At 44.7% G+C, this 22,326-nt stretch overlaps 1 protein-coding gene across 8 annotated transcripts in view; it reads right to left on the bottom strand.

Annotated features, from left to right (window-relative positions):
* The window catches only part of LOC139760814 (probable 3',5'-cyclic phosphodiesterase pde-5), a 459,357-nt gene that overhangs the window by 263,005 nt on the left and 174,026 nt on the right, over positions 1-22,326 (bottom strand). For 2 of the 8 annotated variants that reach the window (XM_071684501.1, XM_071684491.1), the window contains exon 2: positions 19,830-20,564. The exons of the other annotated variants lie outside the window; for them this stretch is intronic. In XM_071684501.1, coding sequence (XP_071540602.1) covers positions 19,830-19,938 — 109 coding nt within the window. In that variant the 5' untranslated portion in view covers positions 19,939-20,564. The remainder of the gene's footprint in view (positions 1-19,829; positions 20,565-22,326) is intronic. 8 annotated transcript variants of the gene reach the window in all.

Here is a 22,326-nt window from a genome sequence, read left to right as displayed (position 1 = left end):
GCCACACGATACATCGAAGCCTCTCTTTTTTTTCACCCTATCCTTACATCTCCTTCTCTATCCTCCAGTATCCCCTGCAAGCTCTATCCACCATGGCAGATAGATAGTCTGTCGTCTCTCTGTCGCGCTCAGCTCACTCCTGTCTCAGCTCACTCCTAGCCTCACGTCTCGGTTAACTCAACCCTTGATCTTTCACCAATTTATGTATATACGTATTTCTCATGGGTTGAAGACAGGCTCCAACCAGACGCCAATCTTTTAGTTAAAGACTTTGTGCAGTCTTGCATAAACCGTCTGCAATGCTGCTTCAACTGGCTCGTGAGTACTGAGGGCAGTCTTGCCGGGGTTTTTTTTATGGTCTTGACGGGGTCATGTGATCTTGCCGGGGTCTTGTGATCTTGCCTGAGTCTTGTGGTCTTGACGGGGTCTTGTGACCTTGCCGGGGTCTTATGGTCTTGACGGGGTCATGTGATCTTGCCGGGTCTTGTGGTCTTGCTGGGGTCTTGTGTCGTCTTGCTGGGGTCTTGTAGTCTTGACGAGGTCATGTGATCTTGCCGGGGTCTTGTGGTCTTGACGGGGTCATGTGATCTTGCCGGGGTCTTGTGGTCTTGACGGGGTCATGTGATCTTGCCGGGTTTTGTGGTCTTGCTGGGGTCTTGTCGTCTTGCTGGGGTCTTGTAGTCTTGACGGGGTCATGTGGTCTTGCCGGGGTCCTGTCGTCTTGCTGAGGTCTTGTCATCTTGCTGAGGTCTTGTCGTCTTGCTGGGGTCTTGTGGTTTTACTGGGACTCTGTGGTCTTGCCGGGGTCATGTGGTCTTGTAATCTTGCCGGGGTTTTGTGATATTTAATGGGTCTTGTGCTCTTGCCGGGGACGTGTTCTTACCGAGGTCTTGTAATCTTGCCGTGGTCTTGTGGTCTTTACGTGGTCTTGTAATCTTGCCATGGTCTTGTGGTCTTCACGTGGTCTTGTTATTTTGCCGCGGTCTTGTGTTCTTCACGTGGTCTTGTAATTTTGCCGTGGTCTTGTGGTCTTCACGTGGTCTTGTAACCTTGCCGTGGTCTTGTGGTCTTCACGTGGTCTTGTAATCTTCGGACTTTTGTGATCTTCCCGGGTCTTGTTGTTTTGCCGTGGTCTTTTGTTTTTCCAAGGTCTTTTGATGTTCCAAAGGTCTTACGGTCTTCCTGGGGTCGTCTGGTCTACCCAGGGTTTTGAAGTAACCGCTGTGAGTGGTCTGCCCAGGGTTCTCTGGTCTTCCCAAGATCTTGAATCACCCGCTGGCGTGGTCTTACCAGGGTCCAGAAGGTTTTAAAACACATGGTAATGTTCATCTTTACCTTCTCTTAAGATCGAATCGTACTCAAGAAAATCATATCATCAACACTGTTCTCTCCTCCTCCTCCTCCTCCTCTTCCTCCTCCTCTTCTTCCTCCTCCTCCTCCTCATCTCTATTATCTCTTCCTAGGAATACTATGTTTGCAGTCATTTCTTCCACTGTCATCATCACCACCATTCCTACTACTAATGCAACCACTACTACTACTACTACTACTACTACTACTACTACAACTACTGCTATTACTACTACTACTACTAATGCTGCTGCTACCACTACTATTACTACTACCACACCCGCCGTCATTACTACATCATAAGCGCTACTTCCTCCAACAACAAAGATCTTTCTCCATCATTCATAGAATAACGACCACCCGTCCACCACCACCACCACCGTCAACACCACTTACCTCCTGCCACTACAACCACGATTAATATCCCCTGCCACCACTGACCCTCTACCACTGCAACCACGAACACTTACCACCACCACCACCACTACGACAAAACCTCTACCATCTTAACCATCTCATCTCAACGACTACCAACACGACAACCCCCCACCACATCGGCCTCCTCCCTGCACCACAGCCACTACTCCGATGTAAGGTAAGGTGAGGTAAGTGGAGGTAAGGGAAGGTAAGGGGAGGTAAGGTAAGGTAAGGTAAGGTGAGGTGAGGTGAGGTGAGGTGAGGTAAGGTAAGGTAAGGTAAGGTAAGGTGAGGTGAGGTGAGGTAAGGTGAGATAAGGTAAGGTAAGGTGAGGTGATGTGAGGTGAGGTAAGGTAAGGTAAGGTGAGGTGTGGTAAGGTAAGGTAAGGTAAGGTAAGGTAAGATAAGGTAAGGTAAGGTAAGGTAAGGCAAGGTAAGGTAAGGTGAGATGAGGTGAGGTTAGGTGAGGTAAGGTGAGATAAGGTAAGGTGAGGTGAGGTGAGGTGAGGTGAGGTAAGATAACATGAGGTGAGGTAAGGTAAGGTAAGGCAAGGTAAGGTAAGGTAAGGTAAAAGGCCGGTAAAAGGCCTCGAGCCGTCATCCGGGCATGATCTCTCTCCTCGACACAGTTCTCGCCCGGCATATCCTTCTTAGTCTACCCAGGCGACAACTTATGGTTTTCACTTATCGTCATAAGCTATTCTCTACTTCTTTCGTTTAAACTATTTGCTTCTCAGCCCAAGAACAAAACCATCGAACGTGGGAGAAAACTGAGGAATTCCTTTCATTTTCATCATTACCTTGTTCTGTACACAAGCTTCTCTCAACTTGATGTTACTTCTGACATCCCCAATCTTGTCTCACTTTACCTGAGTGCAGCGACACCGCCACACACAACACCTCCATCATCATATATAATCGTGCAAAAATGACGTGTATATATATAAAAATAAAAGCTATCCAGTTTTATATAGTCTTTCACAAATATGCTTTACAATTCTTGGTGTATCTAATAAGAAAAGATTCAATGATATTTTACCTGATCAAGAATTTACAGGTTATAATTGAATTAGCAGTATTCAATACAAAGGTCATAATTTCTAACACGAGCAAACAATGCATCTGAATCTTGTCCAGTGTTTATAAAATACTTATGTTACTTAAGTTTAACTGAGATTCTTACCGTTCTTCCCAATATAAAATATTACAGCTTTTACAAGGTACGCTGTAAACACGACCCGCTGAATTTTTGTCATTGCTGAGGGTTACGTTTACATTATAGGCTTTGATCAGGTTGGTAAGCAAAATAAAATCATCACTACATAAAAAAAAAATATAAGAGGTTTGTAGTTAACTAAGAAATGATTTCTTTCCCAAATTAAGAGATTTATCAGTGAAAGATCTACGATATTTTAACTTGGATCCAATACAATATATCTTCTCAAACTCATCATCAATATATTCCGGACTGCATCGGTTTCTTGTCTTGCCTACACAATGAATTTAATGACAGGTATGATGCCAGACCCGAGACATCACAAACCTCAAACACTTGCGTAACAATGGCGTTCTTAGCTCCGCCTCTCTTATGTATATACAGACTGATCTGAGGATTCTTGCATGTCCCATGACGACGCAATTACACGAAAGTAAACCTGGGACTCATCGTGTTTCATTTTCCGTCGTGGTTATCTGCAAAGCACTGAATCACGCGCATCACTGTGGCTTACTTATATATATATATATATATATATATATATATATATATATATATATATATATATATATATATATATATATATATATATATATATATATTGGAAAGGATCACAATTTTGCGCGTGATCAAGTATATTCCTATGAGTCCACGGGGAAAATGAAACAGTCAGCTGACATATATTTCTTTCTTGTGTCTCCCCTGATGATGTGATTATTACACGAAAGTGCACGCGGGAACTTATAGTGTTTCATTTTCCCCGTGGACTTATAGTAATATATATATATATATATATATATATATATATATATATATATATATATATATATATATATATATATATATATATATATATATATAATGTGAATAAGAGCAAGGTTATTAGGTACAGTAGGGTTGAGGGTCAAGTCAATTGGGAGGTGAGTTTGAATGGAGAAAAACTGGAGGAAGTGAAGTGTTTTAGATATCTGGGAGTGGATCTGGCAGCGGATGGAAACATGGAAGCGGAAGTGGATCATAGGGTGCGGGAGGGGGCGAAAATTCTGGGAGCCTTGAAGAATGTATGGAAGTCGAGAACATTATCTCGGAAAGCAAAAATGGGTATGTTTGAAGGAATAGTGGTTCCAACAATGTTGTATGGTTGCGAGGCGTGGACTATGGATAGAGTTGTGCGCAGGAGGATGGATGTGCTGGAAATGAGATGTCTGAGGACAATGTGTGGTGTGAGGTGGTTTGATCGAGTAAGTAACGTAAGGGTAAGAGAGATGTGTGGAAATAAAAAGAGCGTGGTTGAGAGAGCAGAAGAGGGTGTTTTGAAATGGTTTGGTCACATGGAGAGAATGAGTGAGGAAAGATTGACCAAGAGGATATATGTGTCGGAGGTGGAGGGAACGAGGAGAAGAGGGAGACCAAATTGGAGGTGGAAAGATGGAGTGAAAAAGATTTTGTGTGATCGAGGCCTGAACATGCAGGAGGGTGAAAGGAGGGCAAGGAATAGAGTGAATTGGAGCGATGTGGTATACCGGGGTTGACGTGCTGTCAGTGGATTGAATCAAGGCATGTGAAGCGTCTGGGGTAAACCATGGAAAGCTGTGCAGGTATGTATATTTGCGTGTGTGGACGTATGTATATACATGTGTATGGGGGTGGGTTGGGCCATTTCTTTCGTCTGTTTCCTTGCGCTACCTCGCAAACGCGGGAGACAGCGACAAAGCAGAAAAAAAAAAAAAAAAAAAAAATATATATATATATATATATATATATATATATATATAACCAAGAGGAATTGACTATTGTTTAATCATTCCACAGACCAGAACATTCAAGGGTTGGTTGGTCGTTTGAGGTTAAACTACGTCAAACTACAACCACCAGGTGGTAAAGGATAATTCCAAGACCACATACACCCTCGCCTCTTATAAATAGATACAGCGGGTAGAGAAGAGTGGAGCGAAGCCAATCCAGCACGTTTCATACCTTCCCTTGAAATGAAAATACTAAAAAAAACAAAGGTAATTTCCGGCGAGTATTCCCTTACACAGAGATCACTTCATGGTTCAGTGATGTTACGTGTGTGTGTGTGTGTGTGTGTGTGTGTGTGTGTGTGTGTGTGTGTGTGGGCTTCAGAAGTGTGCTGGATATTACCATATTCTTGTTGGTCATGCAATAATCTAGTACTCTATCCTTGATTCAAGCTACTTTAGAAACGTACATACACATATGTACATCTTACATATCATGTCACCCAGAGTGAACCATTTTCTGTGTAGGTATCTCGTCCTATTTACCCATTTTCCTCTAGTTAGTGTTAACAAGAAGCAAACAGTCAAGCTTACTTCATGTACTTCATTAAAAGTTAGCGCACTTATCACCTCAAACGCAATAAGAACGACACTCATAGAATTCTAAACAAAACGAAATCACCTTTAAGTCTGTCCGTAACACAGTAACATGTACACTGAAAGCTGTAGCGACTTCAAAAGGCTACAGAACTATGAAATACACTTCATGTGCAGACTGTAAAGCATCTCTTGCCATCTCTACAAACAAGCAGTATCGATGCACATCTCCTAATGACTCTCACTTGACTGGGTGAAATTAAATGCTGAAGCTTATCCACAGTCTTCTAAAAAGGCATCGTTCTTTCACTCAAGTATATACGCGTCATAAAACTCCTCATATCCAAAAACTTAAAACAAAATAATTAAGATCTGTACTTGCTATGAACATAACCCTTTCAACAGCAACACTGCATGAAGGCTAACAGGTGAATGAGAGGCAAACTTAATAGCTATAATGAAAAGTATCATTGTAACGCCAGAGCGATCACAGCCTAGTCATTTCAAAGAAAATTATACCAGTTGATTTGCTACAATAATTTGAGTACATTTACAACGGCGGAATCGGCTTTGAATTAAGGCTGATTTCCATTTGGCCGATATATTACTTAAAAGCTGGCAGGGCAGCAAATGTGAGGGAATTATGAGGTTAGATATCAAAACACGGAAAAAAAAAATCAGCTTTAACAATCTGCAAGTGTTGCTTAACTTTCCTTCAGAGAGACAGTTACTCTATATTTCTCTGTTGGTTTAAAATGACATTGTTGCAGTCTGGTGCACTCAGTCATCTGTTGCAACCGCAAGCGTTCAAGTTTCTTGAAATATCTTGATCCTTCTCATACAATGGTCAATGAAGATATCTCTTTAGATCGATTGTTTCAGATTCCGATAATGACTTTAAAAGAATTATGATAAGAACTTTATGATCTTTCAGACATAAATGCTTAGGAAAAAAAAAAAAACCCGCATACTTCTCCAATTAGTTTATATGATGGAGGAAGCACACGGCAATACCAATTAAGTTTTTTTCTATAAAATCGTAAATGTAAATTTTGAGTAGTACGGAAAATGTAGGCGAGGTGTTTATAGGCAACAGTGTTGCATTATGTTTGCATTTGCCTCAGTTTTTATATGCTGTTAAACTCCCATTTCCCCTAATCTTTAAAAACCTCTCCACTCTTAGTAAATACCATATGACAGGCCAACATAATTTCAAATTCTTCAAGCGTAAAATTTTTTTTAATGAAGTATAGCAAGTCGTCTGCTGTGATTTTCGTCGATAATATCACAGCGGCCACGAAATGTAAACAACTGCGATACGGATCGACGCTAGAGTGAGGGTGAACTTGGTGTTGTTGCTGAGGGCAAGACCTTCACTAACTACGTATCCAGGGGTATTCCCCATAATCTTGTAGGTTCCCTTGTTTCAGCCACTGATGCAAAGAGGTGTCCTGTCAGCTAGCCCATAGCCACAGAGCCGACGATTCATGCTGGTGGGCCTTACATACTTTCTCGTGAAGCGTCACTAACATTTCTCGGCCGTGTACAGAGAGTATATGATAAGAGGGAGCATTCCCCTAGTCAAATTCACGTTTTGTCTTATTAACTGCTTTAACAAACGCTCATGCATAGTCCTTTGATGACTGTTGCTCCAATTACTTGTATCATTTAACAAAGAACTCGGGCCAAAGTGATTACCACGTATTATCACCTAAAAACCTAAAACATGTATATTAATGATGAATATATATATATATATATATATATATATATATATATATATATATATATATATATATATTTCTTCTTTTTCTTTCATACTATTCGCCATTTCCCGCGTTAGCAAGGTAGCGTTAAGAACAGAGGACTGGGCCTCTGAGGGAATATCCTCACCTGGCCTCGTTCTCTGTTCCTTCTTTTGGAAAATTAAAAAAAAACGAGAGGGGAGGATTTCCAGCCCCCCGCTCCCTCCCCTTTCAGTCGCCTTCCACGACACGCAGGGAACACGTGGGAAGTATTCTTTCTCCCCTATCCCCAGGGATAATATATATATGTCCTGGCCAGACTCCGACTGGATAAGGTTACACCTCGAGTGCAAAGTCACCTTGGCGAGGCCGTATCACTGGGAGTACAGTCCTGCCAAAGAATATATATATATATATATATATATATATATATATATATATATATATATATATATATATATATATATATACTGGAAAGGATCACAATTTTGCGCGCGATCAAGATACTCCTATGAGTCCACGGGGAAAATGAAACACGATAAGTTCCCAAGTGCACTTTCGTGTAATAATCACATCAGGAGGGGAGACACAAGAGAGAAATATAAGTCAGTTGATATACATCGAAGAGACGAAGCTATTTGGACCCTAAACCTGACCTAACCTTGCCTCCCCAACTAAGTATAACCAATGTTAACCACGTAACCTACACAGCTAACCCAATATAACCTATGTATAACCACGTAAATTAAACAGCTAACCCAATGTTTAACCACGTAAGCCATAAGCTAACCCAGTATAACCTATGTTTAACTACGTAAGCTAACCATCTCTCACGATAATATCAAAAGCCTCCACCTTATGAGGCGCGACTGTTGCCATGTTAGCGAGCAGTCCCTTGGGAGCCCGCGCGGCGTCAAAGTTCGGCCGCCTCCATTATCCCGCTGGGCTTTGATGTGTCACCCACACTTTGACACACGTACTCCCATCCTACTCTCACTCGCTCACCCCAGCGTAATATCCTTGACGGTTGGAACATTCGTGAGTTCACACAATGATTCTTACCAAACGTGTGTACACATTTCGTCCATATCAGATACTTTTCAAGAGTATATATATATATATATGCTTGCCTAGTCATATCGTAACTAGGTCACTTGTTATACATCACTTCAACACTCCGAAGTCCGGAGGGTTGTACTTCCCTGGGGTGGCTGCTGTCTACATACAACCTACTAACACTGAGGTTGTGGGTATGTTGGTTCCTGGCCATCACTACAACACGCATAAGTCAGGAGGGTCCAGTCATTGTTGTACGATGTTAGTAAACGATTCACTTACAATGTAAACTGCTGAATTGCTAAGTCAGTGCTACCTAATCCTTGTTCACTTTTTTCTACGTTAGAATTTAGTAACTGAGGTCGTCCCTAGACCTGTCGTGCTCTGTTATCCTGCGCGCCACCGACCACAGGAGCGGAAGGATTGTACAATAACATCACTGCTCTTGTGGCATGAATCAAACTTTTCTTCCACTCATCATCCACCTGCACGCCCCTGCTACTCGTCCTCACCTTCCCTTGTAATTCTATTTAAATGTCCATTCACTGCACAACCTCCCGTCCATATCCTGACAGTATTACCTCGCTCGTCTCAGTGTATCTTTCCCGGTCTGTTTTCCCGGGAACATCGCGTGCAGCCCTGTACACTCCTGGTACGTGTACTCCTGTACCCAGCTCTATCCATTAACCTTATCCCACATCCCAAGCCTCAATTTTCCTCCTTCCTCCAGCAAGGGAGCTGATGGAAAGATGATGGCTAGGTATCATCAGGTGCGGTGGTCGCCTGCTGGCCGCTGTAAACAAACGGATGCTGCAGCTTAAGTAAGCCTTGCCTTACCTGGCTTCCCCCCCCCTCCCTCATGCAGTGACGCATGGCAACATCGACGCACGACCACAACGACGCATACGATCAACACATCATCTAAGTTTAACGGTAAAATGACCTCCGCACATCCACGTTTGTAAATTGAAATAATGTTTTTCCGATGGTTTTTATCTTTTTTTTTCATTACTGTTTCTGACCTTCATATCTACTGCAACTCACTACCTTTCTGAGATACACACCACCTTTATCCAACGGTAATAGAGAATCCACGGTGGCAACCGGGGTTCTGGGTGGGGGAAATCACAAAATAGTAGTGATCTGCGACGGAAATGAAAGTCAGCATCGTTCAAAAGCCATCCAAAAATCACCGAAAATCAATTTCAACCAAACGAAATTCGCTGGATGTCCGAAACGATAATAAAAATAACACCAGCTTAAGCACACTATCGTATCAACGTAGAAATATCCCACACGAACCGACGCGCAGTAAAACAACAACAATATTTACGTATAAAGAGGCACGAACGAACCAATACACTTTCAGATATGGCCTCACTATTAAGCCCAAGCTTTGCGCTACAGAGGACACCTCTCCTGTATGTCCTCGAGCCTCTAGAAATAAAGAAACAGCTTCAGCAGACGTCACAGCTCTGTGGTGGCGTCTGTCTTACTGCTCGCCATATTCCAAGATGGCGGGTATGCGGGGATTTGAATTTTTGTACCTCGTGAACCTCATGATGACGCGGGAAGCTTGTTCTGGTGGCTACGTAGTGGCGTCACGGGTCAGCGAGTTCGAATTTATCATTTTCATTTCACTTTCAGTGATCGTTAGCCGTTTTCAAAATGTAACGCTAAAACGTATTACACAAACATGGTTATACAGGGATTACGGCGTTCGCTTCTATAGTGTAAAAGATAGGTCAGGGCAGCCTATCTTCTCAGTGGGATGCTGAAGCGTTGATGAAGATGCATCTGCCTGAGAAGTTACACGACCGTACATCAACTGGCGGTTGAACATCGTGCCTGGATGTAGCATTTAACGAATGTGAGGCCGCGCATGCGTCCACGGGATGTCGATCGGCGTCCTGGGTTTGTACAATAGTTGTTCTACAGACGAGTAACCGACATAGCCAACGAAAAGTTAGCAAGACAGAAAAGGAATCTACAAGACTCCATCATTTTTTTGTCATTGTTTTTCAGCAAACTTGCAAAAACAAAAACAGAAACAAAGTTTCAATTTCTTTCCTTGCAACTTCTGGCGTTACCAAGTCTTTTGTTAGCCAAACTCGGCCTTTATATCGCGTTTGAAAGATACATCTGCATCATTCTACCCACGATCACCAGTTCACACTCAGAACTGAGTCCATTCACGCCCTCTCATCAGCAGAAATGATCGGCGTGTGTGTCCTTATCACAGTGAGCTTGATGGCAGTAGTGGTTCAACATTAGGATAAAGTCCTTCCCTCTCAAGTCCACGTGCCAAAGATTGGACATCACTTCATCTTCCACACGAACGGTGACCCCACGCCTGACCCTGGCAAGTCTCGACGTCATCCACACTAGACAGAAATCATCTGTCTCAATAACTCCTCTGAGGGGTTTGCTTGGCTTGACCCACCGTGTTGAGTCAAGAGATGGGTGAGTACCTGAGAGATGATGGGTGAGGTACCCAAGAGGAGATGGGTGAGTACCCAATAGATGGGTGAGTACCCAAGAGGAGATGGGTCAGTACCCAAGAGGAGATGGGTGAGTACCCAAGAGATGGGTGAAAGAGTATTGGATCCAACATAGTCGAGTGACAACCTCTATAATACATCTTGATCTCAACACCATCAGACTCAGGTAGAGAGACTGTGTGTCTTATATTTTTCCCCCACTTCACATCCAACAAGGAAGCCACAGCCCTGACGCGCCGTGGTTGAGGAGTTGTGACACGAGCCTGAGGAATAAGATTACGGTTTCTTTGTCTGTATGACAGAACCAACACACGCAGTAGGATTTACTAAACTGCCCAGGACACTCGGGCAACAACTGTGCCACGTCAGATCCCTCAACATTTATCAGACAAATCTTGAAAGAAAAGTTGGATCGTCAACCACGATGCATATTCCCGCTGAAATTATATCTCGTATTCCCCTCCTGAAATCATATCTCGCCGTTGACCACCATGTCTCCTTTAAGCTACCAGGACATTTTGCATCCATTCCATATAACGCCAAATTTCTCTGAAGTAAACAGTTTACAACTTAATCTTCTTCGACGTCACGAGTCACGACCCACGACTTCTCTTAAGAGGACGGGAACACAAGTGTTTCCTCCAACCCACGCCTGCTGAAAGCTACCTCTACCAGTACATGTACAGTGCGAGTACATGTGTCCTCCCTAGCAATCTAGACGAGTACATGTGTCCTCCCTAGCAACCGAAACGAGTACATGTGTCCTCCCTAGCAACCGAAACGAGTACGTGCCCTCCCTAGCAACCTAAACGAGTACACGTGTCCTCCCTAGCAACCTAGACGAGTACTTGTGTCCTCACGAGTCAAGGTAACGTGGATGCACCACCACGCATGGCCTGATTAACGTATGGAAACGTGGGGGCGCACTAACCCACATCGCAGTCGGTCCCTCACTGAGCTATCAGGCGCATGTGTGCGTCAACACGACGCCCTGGACGGCTACATCACCACTGCACCATCAACAGTGGCGGCCACACATAAACACACACCACTTGTTGATGTCTTGAACAACCTTCAATCTTCGCCCAAGTAAATACCTTTTCATACATGTGTTTGTTCCCTCCATACCTAGGTCTGTTTCCTCCATACCTAGGTCTGTTCCCTCCATTCCTAGGTCTGTTTCCTCCATACCTAGGTCTGTTTCCTCCATACCTAGGTCTGTTTCCTCCATACCTAGGTCTGTTCCCTCCATACCTAGGCCTTCCCCTCTCCATCATTACACATGAGATGTTTATATTTTCGTCCCTCTCTACGTGCATTACGGCCAGTCCTCGCTGCCTGACTTACTGAGTTTTCTTGGCGTCACCCGCCGCTCACCTGCTTCCGCGCCGGCGCGTCAGAGGTGGCTGAGCTGGAGCAGTCTCGCCTGGTGACATCTCCTCTCTGCTGTGCTGACTGGGGTTTGGGTGTTTGGTTCATCGGTTTCGTGTCTCTTACCTCGGTCTAGAGTGGTTGAGATGCTTGTAGTTGGGGGTGAGTTCCCATGTGAGGTACAGGGTTATCAGTGGAGCTGAGGTGCACGGTTGATCTACACGTGAAGTACAGGGTTTGTTTTTGGAGACGAGGTGAAGCGGTGTTCTGGAGCTGAGGTACAGCGTCGTTCTGAAATCGAGGTGTAAGGATGCGCAGCGTCTGAAGTACAGTTTTTGAAGTACAAGCGGAGGCTGGTAACGATGTATGACCGGCGGTGGTCAGTGGGCCTGGCCGTCTTGGGTCGGGTGGTTTAGGTGAAGGGTGTTGCCAATGCCATCCATTCGCGTCTCCATTCGCATTTTTTGTATCATTTCTCCAGAGAGTGTTACGTTGATGCCGAGAAGCTTGGTGCAAGATGGTTGAAGTGACAGTTCGTCACGTGAAGGACTTGGTACAGATATCCAAAGGGGGGGGTTCCAGTCTGGCACGTCAAATGGAAATGCCTTAAATAGGGCACATCGGCCGACACAAGAAGTGGGCGTTCTGACGAGGTGGAGGGCACTCCGGCCGAAGGTGAGGGATGACCCATCCATAGGGAGGAGCATCGTTGTGTCCCGCGCCCATGATGGGGTCCTGCTGTTGGGTGGGTTCAACGCCTGGCGCCCTGGCTGCCCGGGACCCCATGTCTGTGGGTGAATGGGTGTCAGAGGGATGACGTGGGCAGTCCACTGAGTTCGCCCTACCATGGGTAAGTCTACATGGTGTCTGGATACCAGTGGCTTGGATGATGCCTGTTCAACACTGAGGTTTTCTTCTCTACTGTCAGGGTTCCTAGATACGTTTAGTAGACTTATTAATGGTAGACTGGCACCCCTAGTACTGGTGCCTAGTACTGGTAGACTGGCACCCCTAGTACTAGTATCAGTGGCACCCCTGGTACTGACACAGCTACCCCGTACTATCCTCGTCCATGTTACTATCCAGGGATGAAGAGCACAGCAGTAACACAGCAGGTCCACCGGTGACGTGGCAGTGACGTCAACCAACCAGTGAATCCCCAGGTAACTTGATGACGTAACCACTTCCCGGGCAGTAGTGATGACAGCTGAGCCTTAGGTCACACTTAACAATATGGCTCACGTCCAATCCTGACCTAAGTCCTCAGCAGGTCGTAGCCGCTGGAACGATCCTTACCCACACCACCTCCTCATCATCGCCTCCCCTGACCGCGCTTGTTGTACACGATTTAACGACAGCTGGCAATCGTGACTTAAAGGCACGATATTGTTGATGACATCCCGTTTTTGTATGTTATAATAATGATGATAACAATAATAATAATAATAATAATAATAATAATAATAATAATAATAATAACAATAATAATAATAATGATAATAATAATAATATTAATATTAATATTAATAATAATAATAATAATAATAATAATAATAATAATAATAATAATAACAATAATAATAATAATAATAATAATAATAATAATAATAATAATGGTAATAATGTTTCTGATAATAACAGCAATGATAATAATAATAACAATAATAATGATAATGTTAATGATAATACTACTACTACTTCTACTACTACTACTACTACTTCTACTACTACTACTACTGCTACTACTACTACTACTACTTCTACTACTACTACTACTGCTACTACTACTACTACTACTTCTACTACTACTACTACTACTACTACTACTAATAATAATAATAATAATAATAATAATAATAATAATAATAATAACAATAATAATACTGGAAGTTATTCAGGTTTAGTTTCTCCACCTTATCGACGTAAACATTGGATAAAAAGACACAAAGATTTTGCCTGGTTATTGTCCAACCCCCCCCCCCCCCCCCCCCCCCCCGCTTGATGTGTGTGTGTGTGTGTGTGTGTGTCCAGCAGTCACCGGCATAATAAAATACTTGACACATTCCCCAACAGCGGAGTGACTCCACATTCCCCCCCCCCCCCCCCACAGGTGTGGACTGAGCTCCACCTCCCGCCAGGTGTGGAATGATGGTCCCCCCCTTCCCCCCCAACACACAGCTGAACATACCCTGCGTGACGTCACGCGCTACACAGGAGACGACAGATGTTCGCACATGGTCGTCTGCACGTATAGTGTCGCGCCTGAACACGCTGTGTACGACCGTGCGACCAGGTGTACACGACTTTACGACCCTTGTGTCACGAGGGGACGACTTACGACCAGGTGTGTCACGAGGGGACGACTTACGACCAGGTGTGTCACGAGGGGACGACTTACGACCAGGTGTGTCACGAGGGGACGACTTACGACCAGGTGTGTCACGAGGGGACGACTTACGACCAGGTGTGTCACGAGGGGACGACTTACGACCAGGTGTGTTACGAGGGGACGACTTACGACCAGGTGTGTCACGAGGGGACGACTTACGACCAGGTGTGTCACGAGGGGACGACTTACGACCAGGTGTGTCACGAGGGGACGACTTACGACCAGGTGTGTCACGAGGGGACGACTTACGACAAGGTGTGTCACGAGGGGACGACTTACGACCAGGTGTGTCACGAGGGGACGACTTACGACCAGGTGTGTTACGAGGGGACGACTTACGACCAGGTGTGTCACGAGGGGACGACCTCCCCTGAGCACAACTTAACCCGCCTGTAGTAAACACCAGATTCAAGTCATTACAATAAAAGTCATTCCATTTTTTTTAATGTGAAGAAAATAGAAAAGAAAATGTTATTCCGCCAAAAAGAAAAGAAATCTTTATTTCATCTTTCCTTTCGAGAGACATAGACGGACGTCCAGAGTTTTAAGATACTTAAAAAAAGGCAAAGGCAATGTTCTTCTAATGCTACACATGATTTAGAAGCTAAATGGCTTAACGAATGTCCCTCTGTTTATAAACGGTATTCAGAGGAAGCGTATACGTGCTGGATAACATATTTATAGCAACCAGTGAGCCCTTTCTAACAGGCAACTGTTGGGCTCCACGAATACTGTTGAGCTCCTTCAACAGACTACCGTTGAGCTCCATCCACAGACTACTGTTGAGCTCCATCCACAGACTACTGTTGAGCTCCACCTACAGACTACTGTTGAGCTCCACCTATAGACTACTGTTGAGCTCCATCAGATTACCGTTGAGCTCCACGAATACCTGTGATCCCCCTCAACAAAGCACCGACTGGTGTGTCATCTGGAAGCTCTTAGTTAGTGTCTACCTACAACATATTTCACTCACGTATTCCAACGTTTTTACGTCACTACCTTCGCCTCCTCACACCGGAGGTCTTCCACGAACTCCACAATCTACACTTTCCTCAAACTAATCATCCACTTTATTGCTTCCTGATACGAGATCTAAACTGCAGCAGACACGTAATTATCATATCCAAGAACTCCACCATTAAAACGTATGCCTGTCTTCAATATAGGACGAGTAAGTTTCATTTTTCAAATGTCCAAGTGTTATTTTTACCTTTTATTTTCTTTCCAGCTTCCTGATGGAATAGATGATAAAAGATTTACCGATGGGACTAGATGGGACTGGGTTCGAATCCTCCTGGCCCATATGTAAATCGTTATCACACATACACACACACACTTGTAGTCGATGATGTAAAGCTAGAGTTTAAGAATCGTATTGGGGGGGAAAACGCATCCAATGTCGTTGGTGTTGTGGAAACCAAGGGGATAAGATCTCACTTCATGATAGTAAGAAGGCCAAGAGACAACTGAAGATAGGGAGGATCTTTCTTCTTTAATGTTAGCTGAGACGGCACGGGCCTACCGAGACCCCTGATCAAGGCCATCCATCGTATTAACGCTATATACATATATAGACATTGTGCTACACCGCTACAGATAACAGGGTTATCATCGTGTGCATCACTACAAACCTCCTCTACAGCGTCGGCAACATTGTCTACACTGGTTCTTTTCGCCCCCACAGTGGCTCACATAATCAAACTTAAGACTAAAACGACTCGCTACCTGAATGTGCTTGCAAGTGATGCAAGGGCGGGTTATGGGAGAAGTGAAAAATAAAGAGGATTGCATCAACTTACGAGTGGACCTAAACCGATTCCAAAATTTGGTCTGATACGTGGTTGATGATCTTCAGTCCCAGCAAAGGTAAAGTAATGAGGATGGATTCCAGTGATGAAAAAAGGCTCCAATATGAATATTATCGACCAGGAAATAAGCTGGAGGGATCTGTGTATGAGAGGGGACTTGGGAACTGGTATCATCACTAACCTCTCACCAAGGTAAGAGAAAGGTGTGGTAATAAAGAGTGTGTGATTGAGAGAGCTGAAGGGCGTGTGCTAAAATGGTCTGGACCTACGGAGAGAATGAGAGAGGAGAGGTTGACAAAGAGGATATATGTGTCAGAAGTGGAGGGAACAAGGAGAACGGGGAGATCAAACTGGAGGTGGAAAGATGAAGTGAAAAAGATATTGAGCAATCGGGGCCTGAACATGCAGTAGGGTGAGATACTACACGGGATAGAGTGTGAAACTAAGTGGTATACCGGGGTCGACGTGCTGTAAATGGATTAAACCAGGGCATGTGAAACGTCCAGGTAAACCACGAAAAGGTCTGTGGGGCCTGGTTGTGGTTAGGGAGATGTGGTTTCGGTGCATTACACTGGACTGCTAGAGAATGGAAGTGAGCGGATTCAGCCTGTTCCTGGCGCTACCTCGATAATGCTGGAAACGGCGATCATGAAAAACTATATGCGTCTATGTGTGTGTGTGTGTGTGTGTGTGTGTGTGTGTGTGTGTGTGTGTGTGTGTGTGTGTGTGTGTAGCTAGAACTGTGCCAGGTAAGGCCGGAATACTCATCACAAAGACGAATCAAAACAGCTGTTCAGAAGACAGGAGCGGGAAGCGCGCGTGGGCAAGACTCTCATATTTCTTGGAGGCAGATTTAGCTATTTGTGTAACGTGGAGTATCTAAGGTAGATTAGTTGGTAAGGTGATACCAGGTATGCTTACTGTAATGAGGGGTGGGTTGACAAGAGGCATCAAAGAAAACGGGAAAATTGTGGGGGAAGAGCAGAGAGAGGAGTCAGATTAGGAAACTGGGGTTTGGAGGCGTTAATCTCTTAACTCGGTTTACGTTTGTCTCACTGGGAAATCCTGTCGGTGCTGGCGTTCGTGGAGGCGGTTGTGACCACAGGAGAAGTGAATCGATCAAAGCGAAGATGGAGCGGAGGATGACAACAGACGTGAAGGAACGTCAATGTTGAGTTACATAGACACACACACACACACACACACACACACACACACAGACAAACCACACAGGCCCAAGGTCGTCGAAGCAAGACAAGCTGGCCTTAACTCTACTTAAACAAGAATTGTAGTCCCTTTAAAAGCGGTAGAAGTAAAGACTAGCAAAGCAGAGGCTCTCTCCCCAAACCTCCATTCCCTTCGTCAACACGCCAGACAGAAGAAGGAGGGAAAGCTTTGTACATATGATATGGTTGAAGGAAATTATATAAGAAACTCATAAAATTAAATGAACATGAAAATGTCATGCATCCCTCCACGAACGACATGCATCCCTTCACTTTTTGTTAGAAACAAAACAGTAAGGATAAGGTGGAATGGTCAGCGTCTGACTATATATCTGGTTTTACGCTGTAAATATAACGAAATGAGCATCAGAAACAAGACGGTACCCTCAGGGACACTACAGTTGTTAAGGAGAGAGGAAGAAGCTGATCTGTTCCCGGTTACGAACACAGTCTGGCCAGAGAGAGGAAGTTACATAGGAATAAACAGAGTGATGAACAACAACAACAACAAAAAAAGTGTGAACTTGGAGATACGACCCCGGTGACTCATCCTTGCAAAGACTTTCACTATAATAATACACATACAACACAGGAACCCCAAAGTCTTGTTTTGAGGGCCTGACTAAACATCAGTAACACAGGAATATATTTTACGGCTGGATCTTGCCTTGTGAAATCCACACTGATGGTCGGAGTGAAGATTTGTCAGATTCAAGATGGTGTAGGAACAGCAGCGAGGATGTTGACGGGAGAATTAAAGACCAGACGGGGTAACAGTTCACCCAGCTGTTCATCCTTCCTCTAGATGGTAGACAAATGGGCACCAACATCGGCTGGGATAAAGCACCACAGGCTTCGACGGGTCTAGCCAGGCGACAGGTAACTCGGCCCGAGTTTACGCAGGGGTATCTAGGACCTTGGGACATGGCCCTCATTGACAGGCCTGTGAGCCTACCAGGGATGTCCATACCCGAGGACAGGGCTCCTTACTAACAGGCCCCGTGACCTTGCCTTGGGTTGGTACTCTACCTTTACCCTTCCTTGAGACATGCTGGACGCAAGTCTCCGGGAAGCAAAAGGTGTTTTAGGTACCGGCAAAAGAGACGAGCAAAAGAGGCGGCAGGTTCAGATGCAGCTGCCCTCGGAACACGAGGAGGAATGCAGCTGTCTGGTCCACGCATCTCGCGAATGCTAAGAAAAATGGTATTCCAACTGGACGAAGATGTTATGGGTAGGGACGTAGGATGAGTAGAAGGTCCTTCACTGGAGGGAAGGGAATGTTAAGAGTCGTTCGAGGTCGAGGTAAAAATAGGAAAAAATAGACCTTAAAAGAGCTCATTGGTCACTAGGAGTTAACATCTACAGTATACCACAGAGGTGAGTGGTGTCACTTCTGATAGAAAGACAGGAAATATCTGTCACTGGAAAAAAGAGAAGGCTGTCCCCTCCCTTGTGGATACTAGAATGTTTCGTCTCCTAGATAACTTATCGGTCGTTATTTCTTGTAATGAAAGCTGAACACTACAGAAAAGAAAGAAGAAAAGGATCTTCAGGTTCGATCAGCCAGGCCCCCTTCCTGAATGGCCTTAGAAAATGAATGGTTGAACCGTGGACTGGAAGAAGAGATATCCTTTTAGAAGGAAAAGGATGTATGCCTCAGTTCCTGTTTTAATCACCGATAAGAGCCAGCCCACACTCACACACAAAAAAAGGATCTCATTGAAATACCATCTGAGTGAAGGACACTTACTATGTATTAAGTAAAAATATGATAGGAGATAAAATACGTGCATTTGAAGTATTCCCATCCTCTGAGCTGGGTACATAGAGCTGGATGCATCAAGAACTCGACATATTGTTTGCAGACCATCACAGATGTGACACAGCTGCGCCAGCAGACTGGAGCGGTGCCAAGGGCAGTGTTTATCCTCCAGAGACACCTGTGGCCGCCCACCTCCTTCCAATAGGAGACCCTGGCCTGTTAATTAAGCTCCCTACACGACAGCACAATACGCGGTAACCTGACCACCGCTAAGGCCTTCCCCACATATACCTCCACAACACAGGAGTAGATGAATGGTTAGTAATACCTCCTGAACCTGCCAAGGCGTTGTGCAGAGCCTTACCCACATGTAGAGGATGAGGGACCCTCCTGGAGGAGGAAAGATCGAGTGAAGTAGATCTTTCCCCCTCCTCCGGCTGGTGGGTGAGGGGACCCTCCTGGAGGAGGAAAGATCAAGTGAAGTAGATCTTTCCCCCTCCTCCGGCTGGTGGGTGAGGGGACCCTCCTGGAGGAGGAAAGATCGAGTGAAGTAGATATTTCCCCCTCCTCCAGGTGGTGGGTGAGGGGACCCTCCTGCAGGAGGGTAGACATGACACTCTGGTCCTGGCTGGCTGACTGTACTCACCTGAACGTCGGCGTCGGGGTGTCGGGGCTGCTGCAGGAGGGCGCTGGACGCCCATGACCAGGCTTCCAGCCTCCCCACCCTCCTCCAGGACACCCAGGGCGCAGCTCATCTTCCTCCCAGGGCACTCACGCTCCTCGCCTGTCTTACCTAATCCCCGTGTCTTTGCGCGCCTCTCTTTTCCACGGCAGCTGTGTCTCAGGGCACCCGTGACCCAGGTCACATATGCTCTCTCAAGGCACTATCGTTCCAGGTCACGTGTTCCAGGTCACCGTTGTCACGTAACGGTAAACATGAGCCCTGATGTATATGGACGGGCGACTGGGTCCAAACTATCCCAGGGCGAGATGGTTGCCTCGTCCCACTGTCCCAGGGCAGGGCTACCAGTCCCACTACCCCAGGTCAGGTCTCCCAGGACTAGAGGGAGCCACCACCAGGCACCTCACCAACACACACACACATCATCACTGTTGGTCGCCCGGCGCACCACCACACTGCCACCATCATGTTGCGTCTCCTGCCGTCCTTGTCATACGGCGTCCATCTGGACGCGCCTTGCGTCAAGTCTGCTGCTTCCACGCAAAGCCTGACGCACAACTTGTGCCAGCCGTGTCCCGTGCCACGGCCGGTGGGAAACGGAGTCCTCTTCCACTACAGCACTGTATTCATTCGTTCGTTTTCTCGTACAATGTTCCGCACACAGAGAAAATATAAAAACTTTCACTCTTCACAACTTTGCTGTGAGAAAATAGAAAACTTTGGTTTCCGTCTTCTGTTGAATATATATATATATATATATATATATATATATATATATATATATATATATATATATATATATATATATATATATATATATATATATCCTTTTAGAGTAATTTGCATGAGTTGTATTCATACAAATTGATATAAAAAGATGTGGTGAAGCAATGCAACTCTGATAAAGTTATCATAAGTTTTACTGATAAAGTTAAAATACTTTATCAAGACGAGATTGACGAAACTGATCAAATGATGACGTTACGACAGCATAAACACAAGTGTTACAACAGTATGAACATTGATGTTACAACAGTAGGAACACTGACGTTACAACAGTATGAACACTGATGTTACAACAGTATGAACATTGATGTTACAACAGTAGGAACACTGACGTTACAACAGTATGAACACTGATGTTACAACAGTATGAACATTGATGTTACAACAGTAGGAACACTGACGTTACAACAGTATGAACACTGATGTTACAACAGTATGAACATTGATGTTACAACAGTAGGAACACTGACGTTACAACAGTATGAACACTGATGTTACAACAGTATGAACATTGATGTTACAACAGTAGGAACACTGACGTTACAACAGTATGAACACTGATGTTACTACAGTATGAACACTGGTGTTACAACAGTATGAACACTGATGTTACAACGATATAAACAATGATAGCACAACAGACTACCAACTGGTGTTACAACAGTATATAGCATATAGTAACGGTGAAGCTAGGAGAGCATAAATTACCGCAACCGCATTATAAACGCTGATACTGCAATAGTGTAAAGTAACGCTACAAAATCACTGTAACACTGGTGTTACAACGGTATAAAGTAACGCCACTGCATTATACCACGAATGATACGCAGTATAAACGGTGATGTTACAACATTACAAGCACTTACGTTACATCAGTACAAACACTGATATTGCCACAGTATCAAGGCAGGTTAGAGTGTTAGTACTAACGTTACATCATCACAAACAATGTTGTTACACGAGTATACATACTGACGTTACCACAACCTGGTGACGTCTTCGCGGGGTCTTCACCCCCCACAGCCACGCACTAGGTCCAGGCTGCTGGACGGGGTCGTGGGTGGGTCGACCAAGCTTTGGGAAGCCGCAACCCTCTGGCCTACACAGCCCCCGCCAAACAGCCTGGCTGGTCTGGTACACTGTGTAAACACTCGTCCATCGCACCCTTGAACTTCTTTACCGCGCATCCCATCGCGTTTCTGATGGTAGATGGCGAGGTGATGAAGAGTCTCGGACCCCGGATGTTTATAGTAATCTTTCTTTTTTTTCTTTATGGATTCCAGGGGCAGTATCTTATAGTCTTCCATGCCTGTCGTGCCACTGAAAGGTCCTTATTTCCGAATGTACGTAAGTTTGGCACCGTACCTTCCAAGATCTTCCAGGTACAGATGACAGTGTACGTCTCCCGTCTGCGTTCTAAAGATCTCAAGAGTCGTCCCAGTAACTTAAGTTTCTCCACCACAAATAAAGTGGGCTGCGAAAGAAGTCTAGACACCTTGCGAATCCGCTATTTCACCCGCAGTAGAACGCAACAATGATACTCAATTCGTGAAAGAATTATTGCATTGAATCATTACACCATTACTGGTTTTTCTTCCATTGTCTTGAAGATCTGCAGGATCCAGCGTGCCATTCTTCTCCATGAAGCAGCCGCTGTTTTGTTATGGACACTGAA

Source organism: Panulirus ornatus, chromosome 3, assembly GCF_036320965.1.
Source record: "Panulirus ornatus isolate Po-2019 chromosome 3, ASM3632096v1, whole genome shotgun sequence".
NCBI classification, from domain to species: domain Eukaryota; kingdom Metazoa; phylum Arthropoda; class Malacostraca; order Decapoda; family Palinuridae; genus Panulirus; species Panulirus ornatus.
The sequence above is the reverse complement of the archived record's forward strand: the minus strand, read 5'-3'. Positions and strand labels throughout refer to the sequence as shown.